The sequence below is a fragment of the Protopterus annectens genome, chromosome 5.part0, assembly GCF_019279795.1.
Source record: "Protopterus annectens isolate FY-2018-M chromosome 5.part0, PAN1.0, whole genome shotgun sequence".
NCBI classification, from domain to species: Eukaryota; Metazoa; Chordata; order Ceratodontiformes; family Protopteridae; genus Protopterus; species Protopterus annectens.
The window spans coordinates 1,163,150,548-1,163,173,754 of NC_056735.1; the positions used below are offsets into that span (position 1 = coordinate 1,163,150,548).

At 37.7% G+C, this 23,207-nt stretch overlaps 1 protein-coding gene across 3 annotated transcripts in view; it reads right to left on the bottom strand.

The window, feature by feature from the left end:
• Window positions 1-23,207, bottom strand: part of LOC122801567 (U2 snRNP associated SURP domain containing) — a 2,423,494-nt gene that overhangs the window by 1,912,518 nt on the left and 487,769 nt on the right. For all 3 annotated transcript variants that reach the window (XM_044071008.1, XM_044071006.1, XM_044071007.1), the window contains one exon: window positions 2,183-2,281. In XM_044071008.1, the coding sequence (XP_043926943.1) occupies window positions 2,183-2,281 (99 nt within the window). The remainder of the gene's footprint in view (window positions 1-2,182; window positions 2,282-23,207) is intronic.

Consider the following 23,207-nt stretch of genomic DNA (forward strand, 5'->3'; position numbering starts at 1 on the left):
ACTTAGGGACACAGGTGGACAGTGGTCTCACCTTCGATAATCACATCGCCACAGCAGTCAGGAAATCCTTCTATGTGGCACACCTCATCACTAAGGGCTTTTCATCCAGAAAAAAGGAGGTCATTGTCCCACTGTACTCATCCCTCATTAGACCCATTATAGAATACAATGCCCAGTTTGGTATGTACCTCTCAAGACATCTGCAACAACTGGAAAGGCCACAAAAATACCTCACTAAAAGAATCACAGGCCTAAAGCAGATGCCCTATGCTGACCGCCTTAAAAACTCCAGCTATACTCTGTCGCATATAGTCTACTCAGAGGCGATCTTTGCTTAACATACACGGCCATGTCAAACCCAGAGCTGTTGGACATGCTACACTTAAAAAAAATCCCAATCCCTCAGAGCCACACGCTCCAGGGATCTAAACCTTGTCATCACAATAAACAAAACATGCTGGAGGGATAGGTTCCTGACCCAGAGACTCCCCAGACTCTGGAATAGATTGCCCATACATGTCAAGCAGAGTGCCTCTTTGGTCCTCTTCAAAAGGAACCTTGACGATTGGATGGGAGAAAGGAAATTCACCCCGGGGATCACGTCAGTCGCCCTGCTAGACAGGGGTCCAGGGAAGTAAAAAGTGTGGGAAGAAATAGCCAGGGAATTGTTATGGCTAGGCTTGTATAAGCCTAGGACCAACCTATGAACAGCTCAATTCTCTAATGCAACCCGAAACGGGAATTCAACGAGGAACAGTTTTGAACATGTTATATAAAAAAAAAAAAAAAAAAAGACACCACTGTTAACAGACAGAAATTCAACCCTGAAGTTTTACTCACACTACTAACTCAAATTTCAACCAGAATCATCTCCAAGTTCAGACAGAGTGACCCGTGTTGAAAAAACAGTTTGTACACCAACAGCAGCATTTCAACAACTTTACATTTATTCTGATAATGGCTTCATCCAACTACTTTTGTAGACAGAGGAGATGGATCCTAATTGGACACTTATAGGGTTTCAAGGTACAACAAACACTCCTGAACAGGAAGCCAGTCTGTAAGACAACAGACGGATGGACACACACACACACACATACAGAGAGCAGACACTTGTAGGCAAGTAGAACTATTGTGAGTTTATCTATGGCACGTTGCTGGGTACAGGAGGAAACTGGGTTATCCATCCCAGTGACACCTCCCCTCCAATGAAACACAGAAAAAACATGCAGACCCTGCAGTGAAAGCACCTCAGCAGAGACCCCATTAGAAAACCTATCGGTGTGAAGTAGCAAAGCTAACCCTCTACATCAATGCGCCAACTCCAGTACACAATCACAGCTCATTTTATCAGGTCTCACATACAAACAAGAAACCTATCCTACTTTTAAATGCAAGGCAAAATGATTTAACAACTCTGTTAGGACAAAACGATAAAGACTCTGATTAAAATGATGTACTGCAAACATTACTAGAAAATAATCAAAAAAATAAAATCTCTCAAGTCCCAACTTCAGCTTAACTACAGAGACTTGTTCACATTAACAGATGCACCCCATAATTGCTACAATACAGTGTTTTAAGAAAAAAAAAATCACACATCCATACATATATAAATTATATATTAGTACTCATCCACTGTTCAGGAAAATACTGCACTGACTTTATTAAACAAATCAAACAAAGTGAGCAGTCATCAGAAATACAAAGTACAAGAAAGAATGGCTTAGAGACTGCAGGTTGGCTATGCCTTTCAGAGTTACAAGTAGGAAGCCCAGTTATCAACACCGAAGACTTCTGCTGACAACTCCTTTGGGATAAACTGCTACTCTAGAGGACAGCTATTACCAAAACAAGTTAAAAATAGAAAAGAATGACTTTTTTTTATTTTTGAAGATTGTAAAATTGTTGTTCTTAAACTGTTTTGTAATAACTTGGAGCTTTTCTCACCAGGCCCGCACTGAAAATGGGCTTCTACCTAGTTGGACTTTCACAGTAATTAGATGTCAATAAACAAATAAAATAAATAAATAAAACATTACATGGAAGAAAAATCAGAATCCTTACAATAGTAGTAATACAATAACTTTGAAAATCACTGTCAATGGGCTACATGTTGACAACATCCATTATTATATGCAAGGCAAGGTGGCACTCACAACCATGCCTGTATGTTCACTACCTTCTTCTTCAGTTCTTCTTGCTCCTTCTTACTGAGAGTCCTTTTTGCTGCTGCCATCTTCCCAATATTAAAGGCTTTTAATTTATTTTCCAGGGCAGCCTAAAGAGAAAACAAAAAAGTTTGCTAGCCTGAACCAAATACAGTCAAGTTCCTCGTCAAATTATATTTTTTATGGTTTCCAGTGCAAGTTGAAAGATAACTGTACAATGGAGAGTGGATGGTTCTACAAAATATACACAGAGTGACAAATTACTGCTCAATGTGGATGGCTGAAACAAATGGCTGATCATTTTTCTTTGCTATAATTAGACTTCATACCATACATGTACTGCCCAACAAATCAATACAGTAAAGCCTTAGAACTTTATTATTTAGAATACGCAAGTTATAGTGTTGCTGAACAGTACTGCACAATTTATGGGGAATATTAAGGAAACCATTCCAAGTTTCGGAAAACATTATGAACAAGAAAACACAACCTGAAGAGAAACACTGTCATATTACACAGCATACTATACAGTTAAGAAAACTGGACTGAACAGATCACTGGTTTAAATGGACCCATTACAGCTGAACATTTGGCCACAAGAACTTGGACAGGAGACTCTCACAATCTCTAGTCAACCCAGTTCTGGCCCGTAGTTTGAAAATATTTAAGGACAGGTTTACTCCATTTGAGCTGTGGGTGAAACAGCAAGAAAACAGAGTGAAGCTGCCAAACTGTTCAACTCAATCCATGGACTGCAGCCCAGCCCTGTTGGTTAATATTAAAAGTCTAATCAACAAGACAGCACACTGGAGAGCATCTAAATAACAGCCACGGAACACAATTATTGTGAGATGAAACAGACAAATATGACACACATGCAAACAACAGCACAACCATCAACAGTACAGCATATACACATTCCAAACCCTCAAGGTTTCTTTTCTGCGGATAAACTCTTGTGTAGGCTTGTAAGGGCCGCATGGCCATTAGCCTAGTAACCTCCAATGATCCCATGAATATTAAGGATTAACACATGGGCTCCACCTCTCCTCCTAACCAAGCTTACTAGGAGACCAGGAAACCCTTCAAATCCACCATTTTATACTAACGATTTATGCAAGGCATAGTGTTTAAGATTTTCTATGGACACAACCCCTATTCCTAACCATGATTATTAGGAGACTAGGGAATTAGCAAGTTTGTTTCACTAGTCTCTCATTTTCTTCCCCGGCACTCACTGAGGCAGAGGGCCACACTCACAGGTCTGGGCCACCACTGATTATTTCTGTTAAACCCCTAACACTAGGAAAAAAGAACATTGTTTGGCACTGCCAAGGCCAAGACCTGGAAATCAAGGGGATGACAAATGAAATGGTTTGGTGAAGTAGAGGGACCATTCACATCACATGGAAAAAAAAACTAAACATTTGACAAAAGAAAAAAAAATGGTTAAAGTAAAGAAGAAATAGAAGTAGTAACTCAAACTTAAAAAAAGAAAAAAAAAAAATCACACACACAACATATACAGGAGTCTGCATCTGATGCTGCATAAAGACATGTGACAGTGACTAAACAGCCTGGGCCTGTTGTACCTATTAAGATTATTTCTCCTCTGCTTCCACAGCAGTTAAAATGTTTATGCCTGTTTTGCTGAAATTCTGGTCAGTGTACTTAGTTCTCCATACCATCTCACTGCTTAATCAGGGATTACTGGAAACAGTGGGACAGGCTGCTATGATACCGATCATGGTCAAACACAGGGTCTACTGTGAAAACATTCAAGCTTAAGTGGGAAAGCCTTCCCTGGTGGGGGAGGTAGGATAGCAAACAGTCACAGAGTCACAGCTGTTCTCTGTGTACAGTTTGTTTTTTTGGCAGCACCCAATTTTTATGGCTGTTCTGTGTTACTGTCTGCCCAGATTTGCTATTTCTTGGCTTGTCTTCATTTTTCCCCCACAGGGAGGCCTCCCCTTGTCTTGTCTATGTGGAAAGGGTCAAGGTTTAGAGGAGTAGTTTCTACTGTAACTGAGGTTTGAAGACAAGTAGAATTCGTTGACAGTTTTAATTTGTTTGCCTTTTTTGTTTAGTTTCCCGAAGACGTGTCAGCTGGAGTTTGAAAAGGAACCCTTCATCTAGTGGGGTTATCCAATAACTGCTTTCACTTTGCCTGACAGTGGCTGAGTTCTGAGCTATGCATGTCTCGAGGATAACAACCTGTGGCAGCTGCTCTGCACAAGCATCTAAGGCATTGTATCCATATTTCAAGAAGTGTCTGGCTACCTGCAAAGCTTCTGACTATGTCCTGCACCTCCATGTACAAGGTTCTATCTGACATGGAATGAAGTTTTGCTATCATTTTATCTTGAAGTGATTCCAAGTACTGTATTGTATGGAATTAGCAATTTAAAGCTCTCATGGCTAGGGTTGCAGAGGTACAAGTTTTTTTGCCAAACCTGTCCAGTAGTCTGCACTCCCTGTCATTTGGTAAGGGATGCCTGGGTGGTCCTCTGGGAACCCAGTCAGTGGATTCAGTGGAGAGCACAGAGAGATCAGCTTTGGGATTTTTGTAGAGATACCTTACGAGTCAAGAACTCTGTAAAATCAGTCTGATTTCCTAGCTGCAGGTGGTAAGTAGTCAAGGCATAGGGCTATGTCCTCAAAAACATCATCTAGTACAATGTGTACTGAAGGAATAGCCAACAATCTAGGACAAGGTAAACTGAACAGTTCCCTATAATGTGTATGCACCTGGAAGAATTGCTTACTTTCCCAGTTAAAAACTTCATTAATTTTGTGCAATGTGTCTCCAAAGGAAAGACCTTCAAGTGGGGAAGCTGAGGAGAAAGCATCACCCAGGTTCAAAGTCAGATTAGGCTTAGGGGTGTAAATGACCCCAGTAAGAGAGCTCTCTCTCATCTTCAGAGGATGAGAAGTCTTCCTCGTCTTGGAAGTCTACTTCCCTTGCTGTTTTAGTCAGAAAAGCATCAAAAGAAGGTTTTGATGGTTCTCTGGATTTAATGAAGCCATGAATCCCTAAGGTTTTTATCTTTTCACTTTTTCAAGATAACACCAAGTAGTCGGAGCGAGACCTGCAGAGGTTGGAGGATGAGACACTACTGAAGATGACAAAAACTCCATATGAGATGCGAGTACATTGACCCTGTGTTTAAGGGGTTTTGCATAAATCCTAGCATAATCAGAGCAGTTAGAGATGTTGTGCTGAGGCCCCAAGCAAAAGAAGTGAAAATCTTTATGCAGTATTTGTTTCCCACAGGACAAACAGTTACTAACCTTTTTGAACATTACAACAAATAAAATAAAAGGCATAGAAACGAGCAAACCAAACCACTTTAATCAAGAAACCAGTAAGCACGTTCGTCTACATAAGACTTTTTCAAACTGACATACATTTCTTTGACCCAGCTTTTAAAACACTGAAACAGTCACATGACAAAAAAAATCACTTGGCATAAAAAATTTAAAAAAAAAATCACGATACAACTTAAAGCACACTTATAAAAATACTAATGCTTTAACTTCTTTTAAAAAAATAAAATAAAAAGCAACAAAGTCTTCCTATTATTAAGTCCTGGTGGATGGAACGCATTTAATTTTACCTGCCAAGAATATTCTCTCCACCCTAGCTCATCTTCGGCACTGCATAACTCATATCCCTGTATCTTATCTAATACAAGAAATTTAAAATTCACTCTACATTTCCCTCTCTTATAATGTTTAGCCAATGCATTTTTTTCATCACCAATACTCACTGCATGTTTATGTTCATATATACATCTGAATAACTCTCTAGAAGTATGCCCTACATAAAAAGCAGGGCATGACATGCATTTCACTAAGTAAACCACAAATCTAGATGTACACGTGTAGCAACCTTTTAAGATAATGCTATTATTAACTAAAATCTCTTGCACTCCCAAAAAAAAAGGTAATCACAAATTACAACTAAAACATTTGTACATCCTTGTTATGTTTACAATAACATTACTAGAGGCTTTTAACTTAGCCTGAAAGAAGTTTTTAAAACTCTTCCCTCTCTTTTGTACAAAAAGGGGCACAGTCTCCCAATACTTCTTTCAAATCAGGATCATGAATGAATATTTTCAAATTGTTTGAAATAATTATTTTTATTGCCAAGACATTTACACTATTACTAACACAGAAGTTCTAAAATCTTTGCTAGCAGCTTTAGCTCTAGGTTTTTGTATTCCTTATTTCTGAGACTTCACTCAGTCTCTGTTAATACTTTCCCAGGATAACCTCTACTAGCAAAGGCCTGAATAATATTCTAGCTTTCATAAACAAAATCATTATCATTCTTTGTAAGAGTACTGGCCTATCTTTTTGGAGTGCATACTGGTGTAGTACAAATATGAATTATTCTAAATAGATTTCTTATAAATTTTGGTATATAAGGAATCATGTTCTTTATAAATAGTGACATCTAGAAAATTAATATTTTCTTAAGGAATCATGTTCTTTATAAACAGTGACATCTAGAAAATTAATATTTTCTAACTGATGATTAGTGGTGAATTTTAAAAAAGAACTAACAGTATCTAAATAGTTCACAAACTAAAAACTTATTTTCTCCCCCTCTCCAGATTAAAAACACATAGTCAATAAACTTTTTGAATACTACTATGTTCTCAGCATAGATGTTGTTGTGTCTTTCGGCTTTTCCCGGTTAGGGGTCACCACAGCGGAACTCCGGTCCGCTAATGATTGGTAGTTGATTTTTACGTGCCGAGTTACCAGCCCTGACACACAACCTTCAATGAAGGTACGCCCATTCACGCATCTCTCCACGCAGAAGACGCTCTAGCTGGGAATTGAACCAGACTGCGTCTTACTGTGAGGCGACAATGCTACCGCAGCACCACCACCGCGGGTTGTTCTCAGCACAGATACTTTTCAAAATATTCACTGTTTCCCCACATTATATTTAAAGAAATTATAAATATTACCTCTAAAATTTCTATTAGTAACGTAACCATCTCTTTAGAAAATATTCTAGAATTAATTCAAAACGCACTGTTTCTAACCCCTCATCATTGGGTATAACAGTATACAGAGCTCTGATGTCCAAGGTTATTAATACATCAGATTGCAAAACTTTAACCTCCTTTATTTTACTTATAAAGTCAAAAGTATCTTTTATATAGTAGTCATTCTTTTCCACTACCTTTTTTACTCAAATATTTTTTTTATTTTGAAGATATAACATGATAATGATTGTGTACTTTAAATAAAATACTTAACTACATACAATATTTACAATTATTGTGACAAATAGATTAAGATAACAGGTCTATGTAAAGACAATGATCTTGATATATTGTATTTAAATCAGAAAGAGTCCGATTCCAATTGCATGGTGTCAATGTCAAAACTTTTCTCCATGGGTTATTAACTAATGGCTTGGGATAGATTCTTAATTCTTTAGTTTTGATCTCCATTAATACAGACTTCTTCAGCAAACATAGAAATTCCTCCATGGTAGGAGCTGTGCTGGATTTCCATCTTCTGGTTATATATTTTCTAGCTACTGCTAGTATGTCCATATTAAGGTCCATATTAAATGCAAGTCCCTCTTTTTCAAGCGAGGATCATTAATTACATTTAATAAGATTAAAGATTTAGTCAAACCAAATTTATCTGTATATATTGCTTGTAGGAAACTTTACTAACGACTGGTATCTCCAGCATAAATTATTACTGGAAGAGTTTACCTTTGAAATTTTCTCAGGTGTTGAAAAGGATCTATGTAGATATTTCCATTAAAATATTCTCCAATATTGTGAATGGGATGTTAGTTTAACTGACAGCAAGATATTTGTCTTATCTTCTTGTGATAAAGGAGTCTGTATACATTTAGTTAAATATTGCCAATAAGATACTTTAGGAGCTGTTTTATAAGCAATTAATACACAAGTATGGCAACTCATTTTTTGTATTAGTATTATTATAAATTGTTTCAAACAGTCAAATTATGAATCTTGGGGTACTTTTAAAGGATGAATTGTTTACTATTCTACATACATCCTTACAGTATGTTAAAACACTCTGCAGTATTAACCAATCATTTGAAGTTAATCCATAGGCTGACATTAAATGTTGTGTTTCCAAGATCTGTAGATTTTTTATGCAATGAAACCAACATATTAAGTTCCCATTTCCCCATGAAATAAAAATCTCTTTAATGTACTTTGTCAGGGAAATTCCTTGTAATACTAAACGGAGTTGGTAATGCAAACCAAATTTTTATGCCCATATTCATATTAATAAATTTCCTAAAAATGTCAAACATATGATTAGATTTAATTTGGTTGGTTTTATGTTGTATTGTAAGTTTATACTCAAATAGTACCATATTCTATTATCTTTATCTGTGACTAAGATTTTTTGATAAATCATTCTCATTCTTTAGTATGATAGAATGTAACTGTTTCGAATTAGAACAGTATCAAGGATTTACCCATTCTATCACTGTTTTGAGTATGGAAGCCCTTATGTATGTTTCAAGATATGGAAATGTTAGCCCCCCCCATTGTTCCCACTGTCTAATATGATGGCAAAATGCCACTTTTTGGGGGGGTACCATAAAAATTTTAAGAAAACTGACGTAATTTCTTTAAGGAATATTTTTTCTGGTAGTAATATAAGAGCCTGTGCTATATACAATATTTTAGGTAGTAAGACCATTTTTAATAAATTGTAATCTGTCTTCAAATGTTATTATTCCATCTATTCACCAGTTTTGATTAATTCTATGATGTTTGTGTAATTGGCGTTTACTATCTCTACCATATTCTTACACAGTACTCTCCCCAAATAGTCTAAAGCTGGAACTTACTAACCAATAATATGGTTTACAGATACCTGTACCTCCTATTTTTTTATTTAATAACAAAAACTTTGATTTTGATTTGTTAAAGTAAAGGCCTGAGAGTTTTTGGAAGTTTCCTGTTAACAGTCTATTTCATTTAATACTTCTTTTCCACTACCCTTTGAAGATGTTTATCAACAAAGATGGCCACAGCTTCTGTTTTACTCCCGGCACTGGTTACTATTGGCCTAAGAGGGGGATTATTCAGATCTTTGTGAACTTTAGTGAGACCAAAAAAAAAAAAATAACACCATAAATTAGGGCTGCATACCTTAAAATATTTTCTCAAAGTGTCAGTAATTATCCCACTTAAAAACATTATTCTATTAATGAATCAATCAAAAATAAGCCTCATCTCTAAAAATGAAACATTTCTGTAAAACTGTACATCAACCAACAATTCTAATATTTTATAATTATACATACACCTATTCATTAAAACTAATGCATTGCCTTGGTCAGCTCTGAGAATCAACAACTCTTCATTCTTCCTTTTTCAAAAAAAAAAAAAAAAAAAAAAAAGATCTCTCGAGCTGACATTTTATAATACTTATATTCAGTCTTGTTATTAAATAATTCTTCAATTTAACTCAGACATGTTTAAAAACATCTCTAGTTCTTTTTTTAGAGGAGGATTAAAAACACTCACAGAAAGGAACAAATTTACATCTCTGTTATCATTTGAAAATAAAGTTTTTAAATTGAGTTTACGAACATTGTCTCTCAGGCAATTAATAACATCAGACTTTTCAGCTCTTGCTGCTGGCACAAAGTTCCAAGCTTTACTTAGTACTTTACATGCTGGGTCAAAAAACGGAAAAGACAACAAGTTAATCAGCATAAAGTCAGAAGTAAACTCACTTTCTCTTTTTCTGATAGTTTTCTGTTTTTTTCTTTCTTTCCCCACTGCCTCTGGTTGTTCGTATATTGCTTTCTCCACGCTCCTACTACTATCGCCCAAGTCTTGTTTTCTGTGCCGTCTTTCTGGTGTATCCGAATGTTTTGGTTGTTCAGATACTGGTGAAAATTTTGATGAACAACTCCAGATGCAGCACCAGACAACCCCAAAGCATTTGTAGCATTTTCGTTGGTAATTCCCCTTTCTTTGTTGCTATTACTTACAATGATATTAGCAGGGCAGTTACCTTTGCCTGTTAGACATTCAGACCTCCTCACTTGGTGCTCAGGGGGCATTTCTACTTCAATGACATCATTTCCTTCATGACCTTGAGGCTCACAACTGGTCAGGGGAATTTCTGCACTAATCACATAAGCATACATCATTCCCCTTTCATAGTCAGATTTATCTCCATTAAATGTATGCATTTTCCTCTTTTTAACAATCTCATTCTCTCTCACTAACTTCTCATGTGTTAAATAGAATCTAGGGTCAAAATTAGCAGCTGAAATACTAGTTTTTAGATGAAGAAATGCTGCTTTGATTTCAGTTAAGTCATTAACTTTCATTCTGTTTAAATTCAGCAGCATTTCGACATACTGTATGCTTACTGTATGCTTACTTTTTGATTGAGTTCAATCTATTTGTCCATAAATTCTTTAGGCAGATTGTCCCTTATGGGCATTTTGGTGACTCTTAGTTCTTTTGGTACTCTTTGAGCTGCTAAGCAATTTTCAAACTAGATGTTGTCCCACTGCGGCCTTTTAAGGCAGAGGAGCTTTTTTTTATTTGTTAAATAATCCCCCATAATTAGAGGGTTATTTTCCCACAGCACACATACTTTCTTCTTTGAAGGGATCTATAGGGGAATCCAAACAACCTAAAAGTACCTCTTCCACAGTTAAAGGTGTACAGGTAGGTGGTATAATCTTGGTGGTTGTTGGAATGATTATTGGCTCCTTCTGCATTTAACACAAATTAACCATTCAGCATATCAGGCAAAGTAAAAACCAAAGGGATGGTTAGAAAGCTTGACGGTTGCTCATATAAAACCAAAAATCCACAAAACAGTAATTCAAAGGTAAAAAAAATGCACTAATAAAAAAGGTGTTTAAAGCATTAGTATTTTTATACGTGTGCTTTAAGTTATATCATGTGATTTATTCATGTCATGTAACTTTGTGTTTTAAAAGCTCGGTCAAAGAAATGTATAAAATGACAAAAACAGGACCAAAGAGTACTATTTTATGCCAAAAACTGTAGCAAGAATCAAAATAAGAATAATGGCATCAAATATTCAGGCTTCAGGTAAAAAAAACACCTTATTGTAAGAAAAACGTAAGTGCTTTCACAAACATACAGATTGCTTCATGATGAAGCAATCTGTATGTTCGTGAAAGTGCTTACTTTTTTTCTTACAATAAAGTGTTTTTTTTATTTTTTTTTTTACCTGAAGCCTGGATATTTGATGCCATTATTCTTATTTTGATTCAAAGAAATGTATGTCAGTTTGAAAAAGTCTTATGTACATGAAAGCGCTTACTGGTTTCTTGATTAAAGTGGTTTGATTTACTCGTTTCTATGCCTTTTATTTTATTTACAGTTTATTAGTGTTTTTTTTTCCTTTGGATTACTACTTTTTTGAACATTAATTAGAAAAGAAACTTCCCCAACAGGGTACTTACTATGTGGAAGCAGAGGAACTCTAAACGTGAGACAACCAATGGACCTTAAGCTTTAAAAAACACACATGAAGTCTATTGGACTACACAGCTAGAAAGAACGGAAGATAGCACAAAGACTTTGGAAATCGGGCTGGTCGAAGGCTTCTGCATGGCAGGATGTCCTAAGAATTAGTACTGCAACACCAACTATGAAGGACACCAGCAATCTATCTATCCCAGACCTGTAAAAACACTTGGTGGCCGCAAAAGGCTCTCAGACAAAATTTGTAGGCATCACCTTACTCGTATTGGAAAGTAGCCAGTCTTCTCATCAACAGTCCAAATAAAGGGTCCTTTACTGCTTGTAGTCCATAAAGATTTGCAGCCAATCAACCCTGCCATACCCATCACTCTCCTGTACTTAAATCACAAGCTGGCTTGAATTACCTCAATCATCTAACATTCACACAACCACTGTTAGCATACAAACATGAAACCCTTCTTCCTGCCCAGTTATCAGCATCATCCTTCACCACTACCTTCCAGAGGAACAGCTTTGCTCAACTGACAAACTACCTGAAATGTATAACCTACTAAACAAATCTACATGGAACAGCTTATACTCCTGTGTGGACAGCTTTTGGAACTCCATCCCAATCCCTATCGGGTCATTACCTAACACTCGGTAATCATTTACTAAAATAATTCCTTTCTAACTCTTGGCCCTGTTCCACAGTAGGTGAATACCAAAATATCTATTTTTCCCCAAATGTCCTCATATTCTTTATACTAATTCCCTTATTTAATCTGTCTCAAATATTTTTGATTTCCCTACTGGCCTAAAACTCTGTTACTTCACCATGCTACTGTTTAACAAACTCACTCAATATTTCCTCTTGTGAGACTCTGCAGGGGAAACCATTACCTTCTGCTACCAACATTAATTACCAATTTCTTTTCATGCTCATTTTGTATTCATCCTAAAGAACTGTTTTTTCTTACTTTCATATTTATCTCAAATGCACTCATCTTGTTTATTTTCTACAGATTTGTTTGATATTTATATTCATTACCATTGCAAATTTTATTGAGAGTGATACTGATCTACTGTTGCAATTTTTATTCTGTGGAGAGTTTCATTCCAGGCATCCAATAAAAATGGGTTCTTGTCCAGTTGGACAAATAAAATCCACTGAAAACTCCAGGTGAACAGCAAAGTCTAGATGAGCTGTTGTGTGGCAAAGACTTAGAAAGCATCACCACCCGAAGAAACCCCACAGGGAGTTCCTGTAATGAAGAAAACCGGGATATAAAATTCCTACTTTGCTGCTGTTAAAGGAATCCTGGCCATCCTTTACTTTTTGCTTTGTCATAAATCTGAATCCATACATCATCCTTCACAGAAAAGCTGATAAATCAGACAATTTCAAGTTAATTAAGGTAATATAGCTTTTGACAAGAAATAACTGAAGAGTTCAAAACTGAGTCAGTGTGTCACTGTGTACATGTGCACATGCACCTAAAACAGATTCACTATTTAAAGCTCTGTTGCAGCTAATTAAAAACACATAATCTGTCCCATTTTGCATCACTACTGTATATCCATTGAAAAGACTGACAGTTTTATACAGCTTTTCACATTTCTCATTATTAACAAAAAAGGAACACATTTTGCAAAGCATTTCATATCATACAGGTCCTGTTGCATAGTATTGCCGACAGAAAGGTTAAAAACTGTTGATGGAAAACAAGGTTAATTTCCTAAGAGTCAAGGACATGCCTAGACTTTGGAGAATGACAGTACAATCAAGAATTCTCTGATGCTCCCCTAAAGGAATCAAGACAACAGTCTAGGAATAGAAATGCATGGATGCTTCTCATCCTTACCTGCACAAAGACTGGATGCAAGGACCTTGTAAAGACTCTGCCACCCCCCCCAAAAAAAGAAAGGAAAAGAATGTTAAACTTGAGGCTGCCACAGTCTTGCCCATGCTTTACAGTGGACATGAAGTGCTGTCCTTGCACTTTGTGAGCAAGAACAATGCAACAGGCATATTTCATGTGTATAGCAATAAAGCTGTCATCCTGTTATCTTTTAATAACAAGGGGGCTAAAGACTGCAGGAAGCGTACTCTGAATTCATTAGAGCAACAAAGTTACTCGCATTGCACAGGTCTCATATGGGTCTCCAAAGACTCCTCTTTCTTGGTTACCACAAACAGCTTTGAGTAGAAAACTTCTTTTCTCTAGTTTTTAATTTCCCCAAGTATTTTGGGTTTCTAATACCATGATGGGAATGGATCCCATTCCCTAATCAAAGTATGATTAAAGTTCATGAAATTAGTATTGTTTCAATCTTTGATGTCAGCCAAAAGTGCTCTTCACAACACCTTCAATGTGCCTAATAACTCCTGCAATTCGTATGGAGTTAGATGTACTGGTAACATATCTAAACACGACTGTAAAGACCCGTTACTCCTACTACTATTGGAACTGCCTGGGTATCTTTCTTCCACACTGCTCTCATTTCTGCCTGCAAATCCTGATATTTTATGACTATGTCTCTCTGTACACAAGACACTGTAGTCACTGGGTGAAGCAATTTCAATGATCAATGCTACTTTTGTCTTCTTTTCATGGACAACTATATCTGGTTTTCTCGCATCTATCTTTTGAACTGTTGTTAATGGGTTATCCCATGTGATATAGACTTCATCATTTTCTGTGATGCTTTGTGGCTTATGTTTACAGTGTTTTTCAGCCACGTCAGTTCCATAATGTTTGCACAATCCCGAGTGCAACAGTCTTGCCACATTATTATGCCTTTCAGTATACAGTCCTTCTGCCATTAGTATGCCACAACCAGCAACAAGGTGTGCGACCATTTCCAATTCTGTTTTACAAAACCTAACATTTGTCTGTTTCTCCCACATGTGCAATGGACTTTGTAAACCAATGTGTATGTATGCCCACTATCTTGGGCCGCCAATATTAACCTTTCATCTTTTGGCTTGATTTCACCTCTCCTTAACCGTTAGTTTTCTATACTTGCAGCTATATTTATGCATTTTCCACATTTCTTGCCTTCTCATCTGATCCTTCACTTTAAATTCTTTCTTTTGTTTTTTTGGCACAGTTCGCTGCTGCCTGATTTTTACCTACTTCTGGTTTGATTTCCATTCCTGCTTGATGCCAATATGCTTCTGCTAGACTAAGCAGGGAGTCATCTTAGATTTATTCTCCTTGCATTTCAAAGCTTTCACTATGTTTGGGTCTTGTGAGGTCAGCAGATGTGTATGCAGTCCCATGATTGCAGATTTAAACATTTAAGCAATTTCAAGGAGGCCCATACTTCCTTCGGAATAGGGAAATATATAATGTTGGTATGCACCGATTCTTATAAATCATTAGATGAGCATGAAGCATTCTTCTCGTTTTCTTATCTAATCTATCCAACATTTTTTGGGGCCAGTCAATCACTCTGAAACTGTACGTTAGGACAGGAAGAGCAAATTGGTTTATAGCTTGAATTGTGTTCCTAGTTGTCAACGCTGTTTTAAGAATTAAGTCTTCTAAAATATTCCTTACATTTTATTCATATTTGTTCATGTATTATTGTTGATCCTTCATCAGTTCCCAAATATTTATACACTCCCTTTTGCTCAAGTTCTTTTATATCACATTCTTGTCCCAAACTATTGTTTTGTTGGTGCTGCAGCTTTCCTGCTTTAAGTGTTGCTTTTGCACATTTATCAAGACTAAATGACATTCTTATATTATATGAAAAAGTTTTGACTACAAACAGTTCTGCTTTCAAGTTCCTTATCTGATGAGCTATACAATTTTAAATCCATCGACAAAGAGAAGATGAGAAGTCTTTACACTTTGTTGTTTTCTAGGAGCCAAATTATAGCCATGACCTAATCATAGCTCTCAACTTCTTAGCATAAAAAATCTGGACAAAGCCAAAAATAATCAGGGAAAAAGTCCCCAAAATAGGGACAAATTTTAAATATTGCTCTTATAAACTTAGAAAGTTGCTAGAATAAAAGGTCTTGTGTTACCATGCATTTTCTGAAAGATATGAAGTCTGAAACTCAAATGACTGTTATTTAGTACATTTAATCCTCAGTGATTCCCCACAAATATCCAGAAAATCAAACATGTTATGTGGAACAGACCAAAAATATGAGGCCAAAATCTGGACATTCTGCAAAAATCTGTAGCATTTGAGAGGTATGGCCACCTAATCTGTTAAGTAGACAGCTTAACAGATTAAGGGCAAGACAGAATAACAGCGGTGACAGGGAGTCACCCTAGAATACCCCCCTTTGAATTTTTATTCCTGGAATAATAATTTGTCCTTTATCGTGGCTTAATTGCAAAGTGGTCTGCCATGGTTTCATGGTCACTTTAATGTAATTGATCAGTGTAGGGTGTATCTTGCACATCTTTAAGCACTCTTTTATCCATGAATGTCGGATACTGTCAAATGTTTTTTTGTAATCAATCCATGCCATACTTAAATTCTTACCCTTTTTACAGTTGGCCATTATGACTTTATTTAGCAACAAATGATCCTTTGTTCGATATGACTTTCTTTTATTACCATTTGTTCTATTGCCATGATTAAATTTTCTTCTAAATGACTATAAACTCTGTTGGTATCAATTCCAGTGCACAGTTTATGTCGTTGGAAGGCAAGTTATTGGTCTATAACATTTAGGGTAGCTTCCAGGTTCACTTAAGTAGGAGCATTGTTTTTCCTGCTGTTGGGTCATCAATAAATTGCTTATTTTGTACTTTTCCCTTATTAAGCTAGGTTGGTGTCTGTTCGGGTTGCACATTTAAACAGTTCTTACTCATGGCCAAATCTTCATATAAAGATGTTAATACTTTTAACCAGAAGTTAGGTACTGCATCTGGGCCTGGGGTTTTCCAGTTGGAGGCTTTTCTTAACTTTACTTCAATCTCTCTGGTTGTTACTTTATCCAATTTCATATCCTGTACCTTTAAACTTCTTAATATTTTATTTTACTTCTTCTTTCCATTTAGCATCTTTGTTGTTCCACAGGATCTTTATAACCACTTCTCCAAAATGTATCTACTACTATTTGTTTTTTTTTTTTGGTGGTCAATTCCTTTTACCTTGTTTCTTAATTAATTCTCTATAAAACACTTTTGGGTCATCAACAAATTGCTTACTTTGTACTTCTCCTTTATTTATCTGCATCTCTGACTGTACTGACATTTTTAGTTTATTATTTGTGACAGTGCATGATAAATCATGAGACATTATGATACTGTGCATTGCTTTTATCAAGTCTATATTTCTGAGTATTTTTGTTGACCTGTCCCCTCTTCTATACTCTTTTAACAGTGACAAGTCTTGTCTTAATTCCTTTATAGTTTTCTCTATTCAATACTTCCATGATGGTATTTCTCTAGCATTATGACCATCTCTATAGTCCTGTATTTAAGGAGCTGACTGATGGGCCTCACCAGGTGAAGCTGTTTCTTGCAGTCAGTCAGTACACCCATAAATGGTGGGAATAGCAGTAAGTCTGAAGAACAGATGTCACAATTATTTATAACTTTTTAAACACCTTTACTAAATAATCACAAAAAACAAGGCACATCAGTAATGAAAAAAACATTTTTCCATTTGCAAATATTATAATTATACATTTTCTTTCTTTATAACTACCTCTCAGGTCAACATTACATAAACTGCTCAATTCTAGTCTTCCCATAAACCTCACTACTCTTCTTGAACATTATTCTGCATGTATTGTTCCCACAAATTCCATTAATTTCTATGTGAAGATAGGTGAAGGCTGCCAGCCTAGCCAGATAGAAATTTGTAGATAATTCTGTCATTTGTAAATATTAATATAAGCCACAGGCTTGTTCTCTTAAATGGGAAAATGCTGTTAGATGTGGAACTGCAATAACAGTGCACTCTGCTGTAAGAAAGCTAAGTCAAGCATTTTATGACCGCCTTTGATGTCAAAATTTGGAGCAGAGATGTCTAGAGGGAGGCATCCTGCCTATTGTTTTGAGGCCGGAGTTAATTGCTAGAATTTGCATGTATAACTTCTTTTACTGCTCTGGCTTCCTGACCAGCTACAAGATCAATAGGGCCATTAAGCTTGGAGTTCTGTTAGCCTAAGAACCAGAGAGAAATTATGCAATCTAAAATGAATCAGTGGTACTGTGTTATCAATTTAAGGAGAGAAAGAATGAGAGCATTAGAGCATTTGTCTTGAGAACATCCAACATCACCAGCACTGCCTGTTTCTATATGTAAGTAGGATCTTAGACTTTAGTGTTTCTCTTAGAAATAGCTAGGAAATGGGAAGATTAGACTAAGTTTTTTTTCTGTGTTGATGTCAGAACTTTTCTACGGTATTATTTTAAGTATTTTTCTGTGATCTCTGAACTCTTGACTAGCACTGTGTAGTAAGAAGTATTGCCTTGTGCTTTTATTTATTAAATATTTTTAAATCTTTCAACTGTGGCTGTTTTGTGTACAGATAATTTAAGTTCTAAGAGTACATTGCATGTATACAGTGATACTGTATCAAGTCACTCCAAATGAGTCTTGACTGGTAGGTTGCACTTATCATTTGCATAATAATATTGCACAGTAATAATTGGACACCCTTTTAAAGGCCTTTGATTAGCTGATAAATATTAGATGTGTGGTGGCAGTGATTTCTACTGTATAGTCTGGGTAAAAGGGGCACAGCTGGAGAACATGTGCCAGCCTTCCACAGGAGTGTCTGTGTGGTTGTATAAACTCTTATCTCAAAGTGTGTGTATATCAGCTACTTGGGCAGGGACACGAACCACTGGTTGGACAGAGGGTGCTGGGGGTATTAACTTGCCCACTAGGCTGAGATCTGGAACCTATGCTGTGCCCGTGGGGAGTCCTACTGGGGACCTGGAAATAAAGGGAGAAACCAGTCCCAGGCTGACTGTGATCTATGTGTGCTCTTAAGGGAAATTGTACTTTACTGTGTGTGTATTTATTATCCCTTTTCTCTATGGACGCCCCTCAGTGGTGTTAGTGGTGAGGACTGATGCTCCTTGATTGCTGGGCCAGTGCACGGGCGTCACATTCTATGTAAGTTGCTCCTACCCATTTCTAAAGATCCCTTTCAGTTATTTTCTTTTAGAATATGCAATACTTCAAATACAGTTGGTTTAGACTTTGATTTTCATTTTCTAGTAATTGCTTTTTTGGCAGCCAACAGAATTAAACTTAAGGCCTTACTATGTCTAGGCAATTCAGATTTTATGTCCCATAACAAAAGAATCATTTCCTTAGTAACATACATCTGCTCTCCCAATATTTTCTAGTACACTAAAAAACAGGGATTTTTTTTTAAATATGCCAAAACAAATAAGTTCTCAGTTACATTTTTCTTCCCCATCACCCCCAAAAAATATTGCTAGCTACTTGTGGGAAAATTATTTGAAGTATGCTTTCGGTATAACAATACCTATGCAAACACGTCCAATCAAAAATAATCCAAAACCTTTTGGACTCTGTTGCAAACTTGGGAGCCATACATATGTCCCTTTCATTGTTCCCCTGTAAACAGCTTTTCCACTCTCTCTTTCCAATCTTTTCTAACCTCCTCTGACTGATTCTTCATGCAATATTCTATATGGCTTCCCAATTATCCCCTTTTAACAGCAACTTCTCATCTAGATTTGGCTAAAAGCTCTACCATAGCAGGTCTTTCATTTAGGACTCACCAGCTCAAGCACTTGAAGTTAGCGGGTGAGGCTGGGTGAGCCTATCCTTGGAAGGGAAAGGAAAGAACCAGATGAATACAGCTACAATTCTCTTGAAACAGAAGCAGAGCATGCAAATACAGGCTGGAGGGGTGCACCAAGCCGTCAGATTACAGTAGCCTTCACTAAGCAAGAAAAGTACAGTTGTGTACACTTACCATAAATGTAGATGTTGGAGTGTATTCACTGTTGCAGTCATTACATCTGGGTAATCTGCTGGCAGGTTGCCCTCAGTCAGCCTGATTAACAAAGTCTTGGGTCCTGCGTCGGTTGCTGTCCCTTCTTCCATGAAGTCAGGTTTTCAGGGGTATAAAACATGCAGCCGACGCCATTACATCAGTTTTTCTTGCCCCAGATGTGAGGTGCCCCCCAAATGGGGATATATATATATATATATATATATATATATATATATATATATGTGTGTGTGTGTGTTTAAGCATAGTAGAAGAAAGTAAAGGTACAGTAAGAGGAAAAACAGGGGGCTGGAGGGTGGGGAAACCAGGACTGCAACAGTGAATACACTCGGACATCTACATTTATGGTAAGTGTACACAACTGTACTATGTTCTTCGTGTTTCACTGTTACAGTCATTGCATTTGGGTAGATTCCCAAAGCTATGGTTGGGAGGATGGATTTATACAGAATTATGAGCGGCTATAAGGCCCTGCAGGACAGCAGTGGCAAAGCCAGCTCTGGATTTAGAGAAGAGAGGTAAATGGTAATGTTTGGTGAACGTATGAACTGAGCTCCAGGTAGCAGCTTCTAGAATGTCTCTGGTAGGAACCCCTCTGAGAAAGGCTGCAGTGGAATGAGATCTGATCCCCTTGGGGATAGGTTTATCATGGTGCACATAGCAGAACAGAATACAACAGATTATCCATTTAGAAATAGTCTGCTTTGAAATAGGTTTTCCCTCTGCCCCTGTAGCAAAAGCCACCAATAGTTGCTCAGATTTTCTTAGAGGTTTTGTCCTGTTTAAGTAGAATCTAAGTTGTCTGTGCACATCCAATGAATGCAGAATCTGCTCACCCTTGTTCTGTGAATTGGGAAAGAAAGTTGGCAGATGAATGGTCTGATTAAGAGCCACACTGGATACCACCTTAGGCATGAAAGATGGATTGGTCCTGACAGCCACCCTGTCCGGATGAAAAATAATGAAAGGCTCCACTGCCATAAGAGCCTGTAATTCTGAAATCCGTCTAGCTGAAGTAACTGCTAAAAGAAAAGCTGTTTTCCAGGAGAGAAATTTTAAATCTGCGATAGCAGCTAGCTCAAAAGGAGGTAGAGTGAGTTTTTCCAAAACAAAATTGAGGTCCCATGAAGGAGCTGGTGCTCTCCTGGGAGGTCTTAAATTGTTGGCCCCTCCGAGATACTGCTTTAAGAGAGGATGAGAAAAGAGGGGAGGCTTTGTATTGTAATGAGCTGAAATGGCAGAGGCATGGATTTTTATAGAAGAAAAAGATAGGCTCTTGTGAAGCATCTCAGTTAAATATTGCAGAATCTGAGGAATATTAGGAATTGCTTGCTTATTCCTTGTGCTTGGTTCCAGGCACAGAATATTTTCCATTTGTCTGCAAAACATTTTCTAGTACTAGGCCTTCTAGCCTCAAAAATGACATCCATCACAGGTTTGAAAGATGTAATTGGTAAAATTAGTTGATTAGCAATGCTGCAAGATTCAGAGTTTGGAGCTGAGTGTGCAGAATTTGATAGTTCTGCTGAGACAGTAGGTAAGGTGTCAGAGGCAGGTACCAAGGAGGAAGGTGTGACATATTGCGTAGGAGCGGGTACCAGCATTGGCGAGGCCAGTCTGGAGCAATCAGTATCATTTTTGTTTTTTCCCCGTCTGACTTTTAGTAAGACCTTGGAGAGCAGAGGCAGAGGAGGAAAGGCATAGACTGAAGCTGAAGGACAGAGCATCCACTTTACAAGCTTTTTTGTGATGAATTCTTGTGCAGAATTTGTCCAACTGATAATTCTGAGGGGAGGCAAAAAGATCTATGTCTGGGTGCCCCCATTTATGTGTCAACATGCTGAAGATTTGTGGACCCAATTTCCATTTGTGTGGGTCCATAAGATTTCTGCTTAGTACGTTTACCAGAGTATTTTGCTTTCCTGGCAGGAATTGAGCTTGTAGATGTATTTGGTAAGTCAAGGCCGTGTTCCACAATGCCATGGCTAGTCTGCAAAGGGGGTAGGAATGGGTACCCCCCTTGCTTGTTTATGTACCACATCACTGTGGTGTTGTCTGTCTTCATCAGTAGTTGTCCTGGATGAAGATAGTCCTTGAAGGCTGTCAGAGCATTCTGTACAGCTAGCATTTCTTTCTGGTTGATATGTAGGTGCATTTGATTTGGGCTCCATTGGCCCTGAATGCATCTCCCTGCCAGATGCTCCCCCAAGCATAATCTGATGCATCTGTAGTCAAGGTCTGGGCGGCAGGGGGTGGAGTGAATGACAGTCCCTTGTTTTGGTGGCAGGCTTCTGCCCACCATAGGAACTCTAGCTGCAGGCAAGGAATGAACGATTCTTGACTCCATAAGCTTTTTAGGTGCCACTGAAGTTTCCTCATATGCAGTCTTGCATATGGAATTAGGATGCAGGAGGCCATGAACCCCAAGGCCTGCAGAATTTGTCTTGCAGATAGCTGGGTTTTTGTGGCCACCTGTTTGAAGTAAGTCATCAACTGAATTTATTTTTCTGGCGTAAAGTAGGTCATCTGGGCAGATGTATTCAAGCTTGCACCCAGGAATGTAATTATTTGAGAGAGTACCAGTTGTAATTTCTTTTTGTTTATGGTGTACCCTAGACAAGTTAGAAGTCTCTTTACAAACGCCGTATGTGCTAGAAGAGTGTCCTTGTTTTCTGCCTGAATTAGACAATCATCCAGGTAAGGATAAATTTGAATGTTTCTTTGTCTGCAAAATGCAATTACTGGTGCCAGGCACATTGTGAAGACCCTGGGCACAGAAGATAAGCCAAAGGGCAGTGCAGAGAACTGGTAATGCAAACAGCCTGCTTTGAAGCGGAGGTATCTTCCTGACTGGGAGATGCAGGTAAGCCTCTTTTAAGTCTAGAGTTACCAACCAGGCATCCTTGCCTAGCATAGGCAGTAACTGTTGAGTCAGCATCATGAATTTTGGAAAGTCCAGAAATGTATTTGGAATGGATAAGTCCAGAATTGGACGCCATGATTTGTCTTTTCTGGGTACCAGGAAAAGTCTTGAATAAAAACCTTGTTCCTTTTCCTTTTCTGGTACTGGTTGAATAGCCGCCATACTCATGAGGGACATAACTTGTTTCTGGGCCTCTGCCCACTGATTTGGAGGCAGACGTGACCATCTGTTTGGGATTGGAAACATGTGGAAATTAAATCTGTATCCCTGGGATACTATATTTAAAACCCACTTGTCCTGGGTAACTAGTTGCCAGTTTCGTGCATGAAGTGCCAGTTTTCCGCCCAAAGGGGCGGCCAAAAGATACGTGCTTGGTGATTGCAGTGGAAAGTCACTGAGACTGTTTACCATAGGAAGGTGCCTTGTTACTTCCAGATTTGGAGGTGGTGGAGGCACCCCATTGTTTTGTTCTATAAGTTCCTTGTGACTGAAAATTGGAGCCTTTGGAATGTCTGGGTTTGACCTGAGCGGCTTTGGTGGATACTGGAAAGGAACAGTTCTTAGTAGGCCAGTGCCTACTAAATCTTGGAGGTTGCACTTGTACGAAATCTTTCACAGTTTGCATAGATTTAGCTTTATCT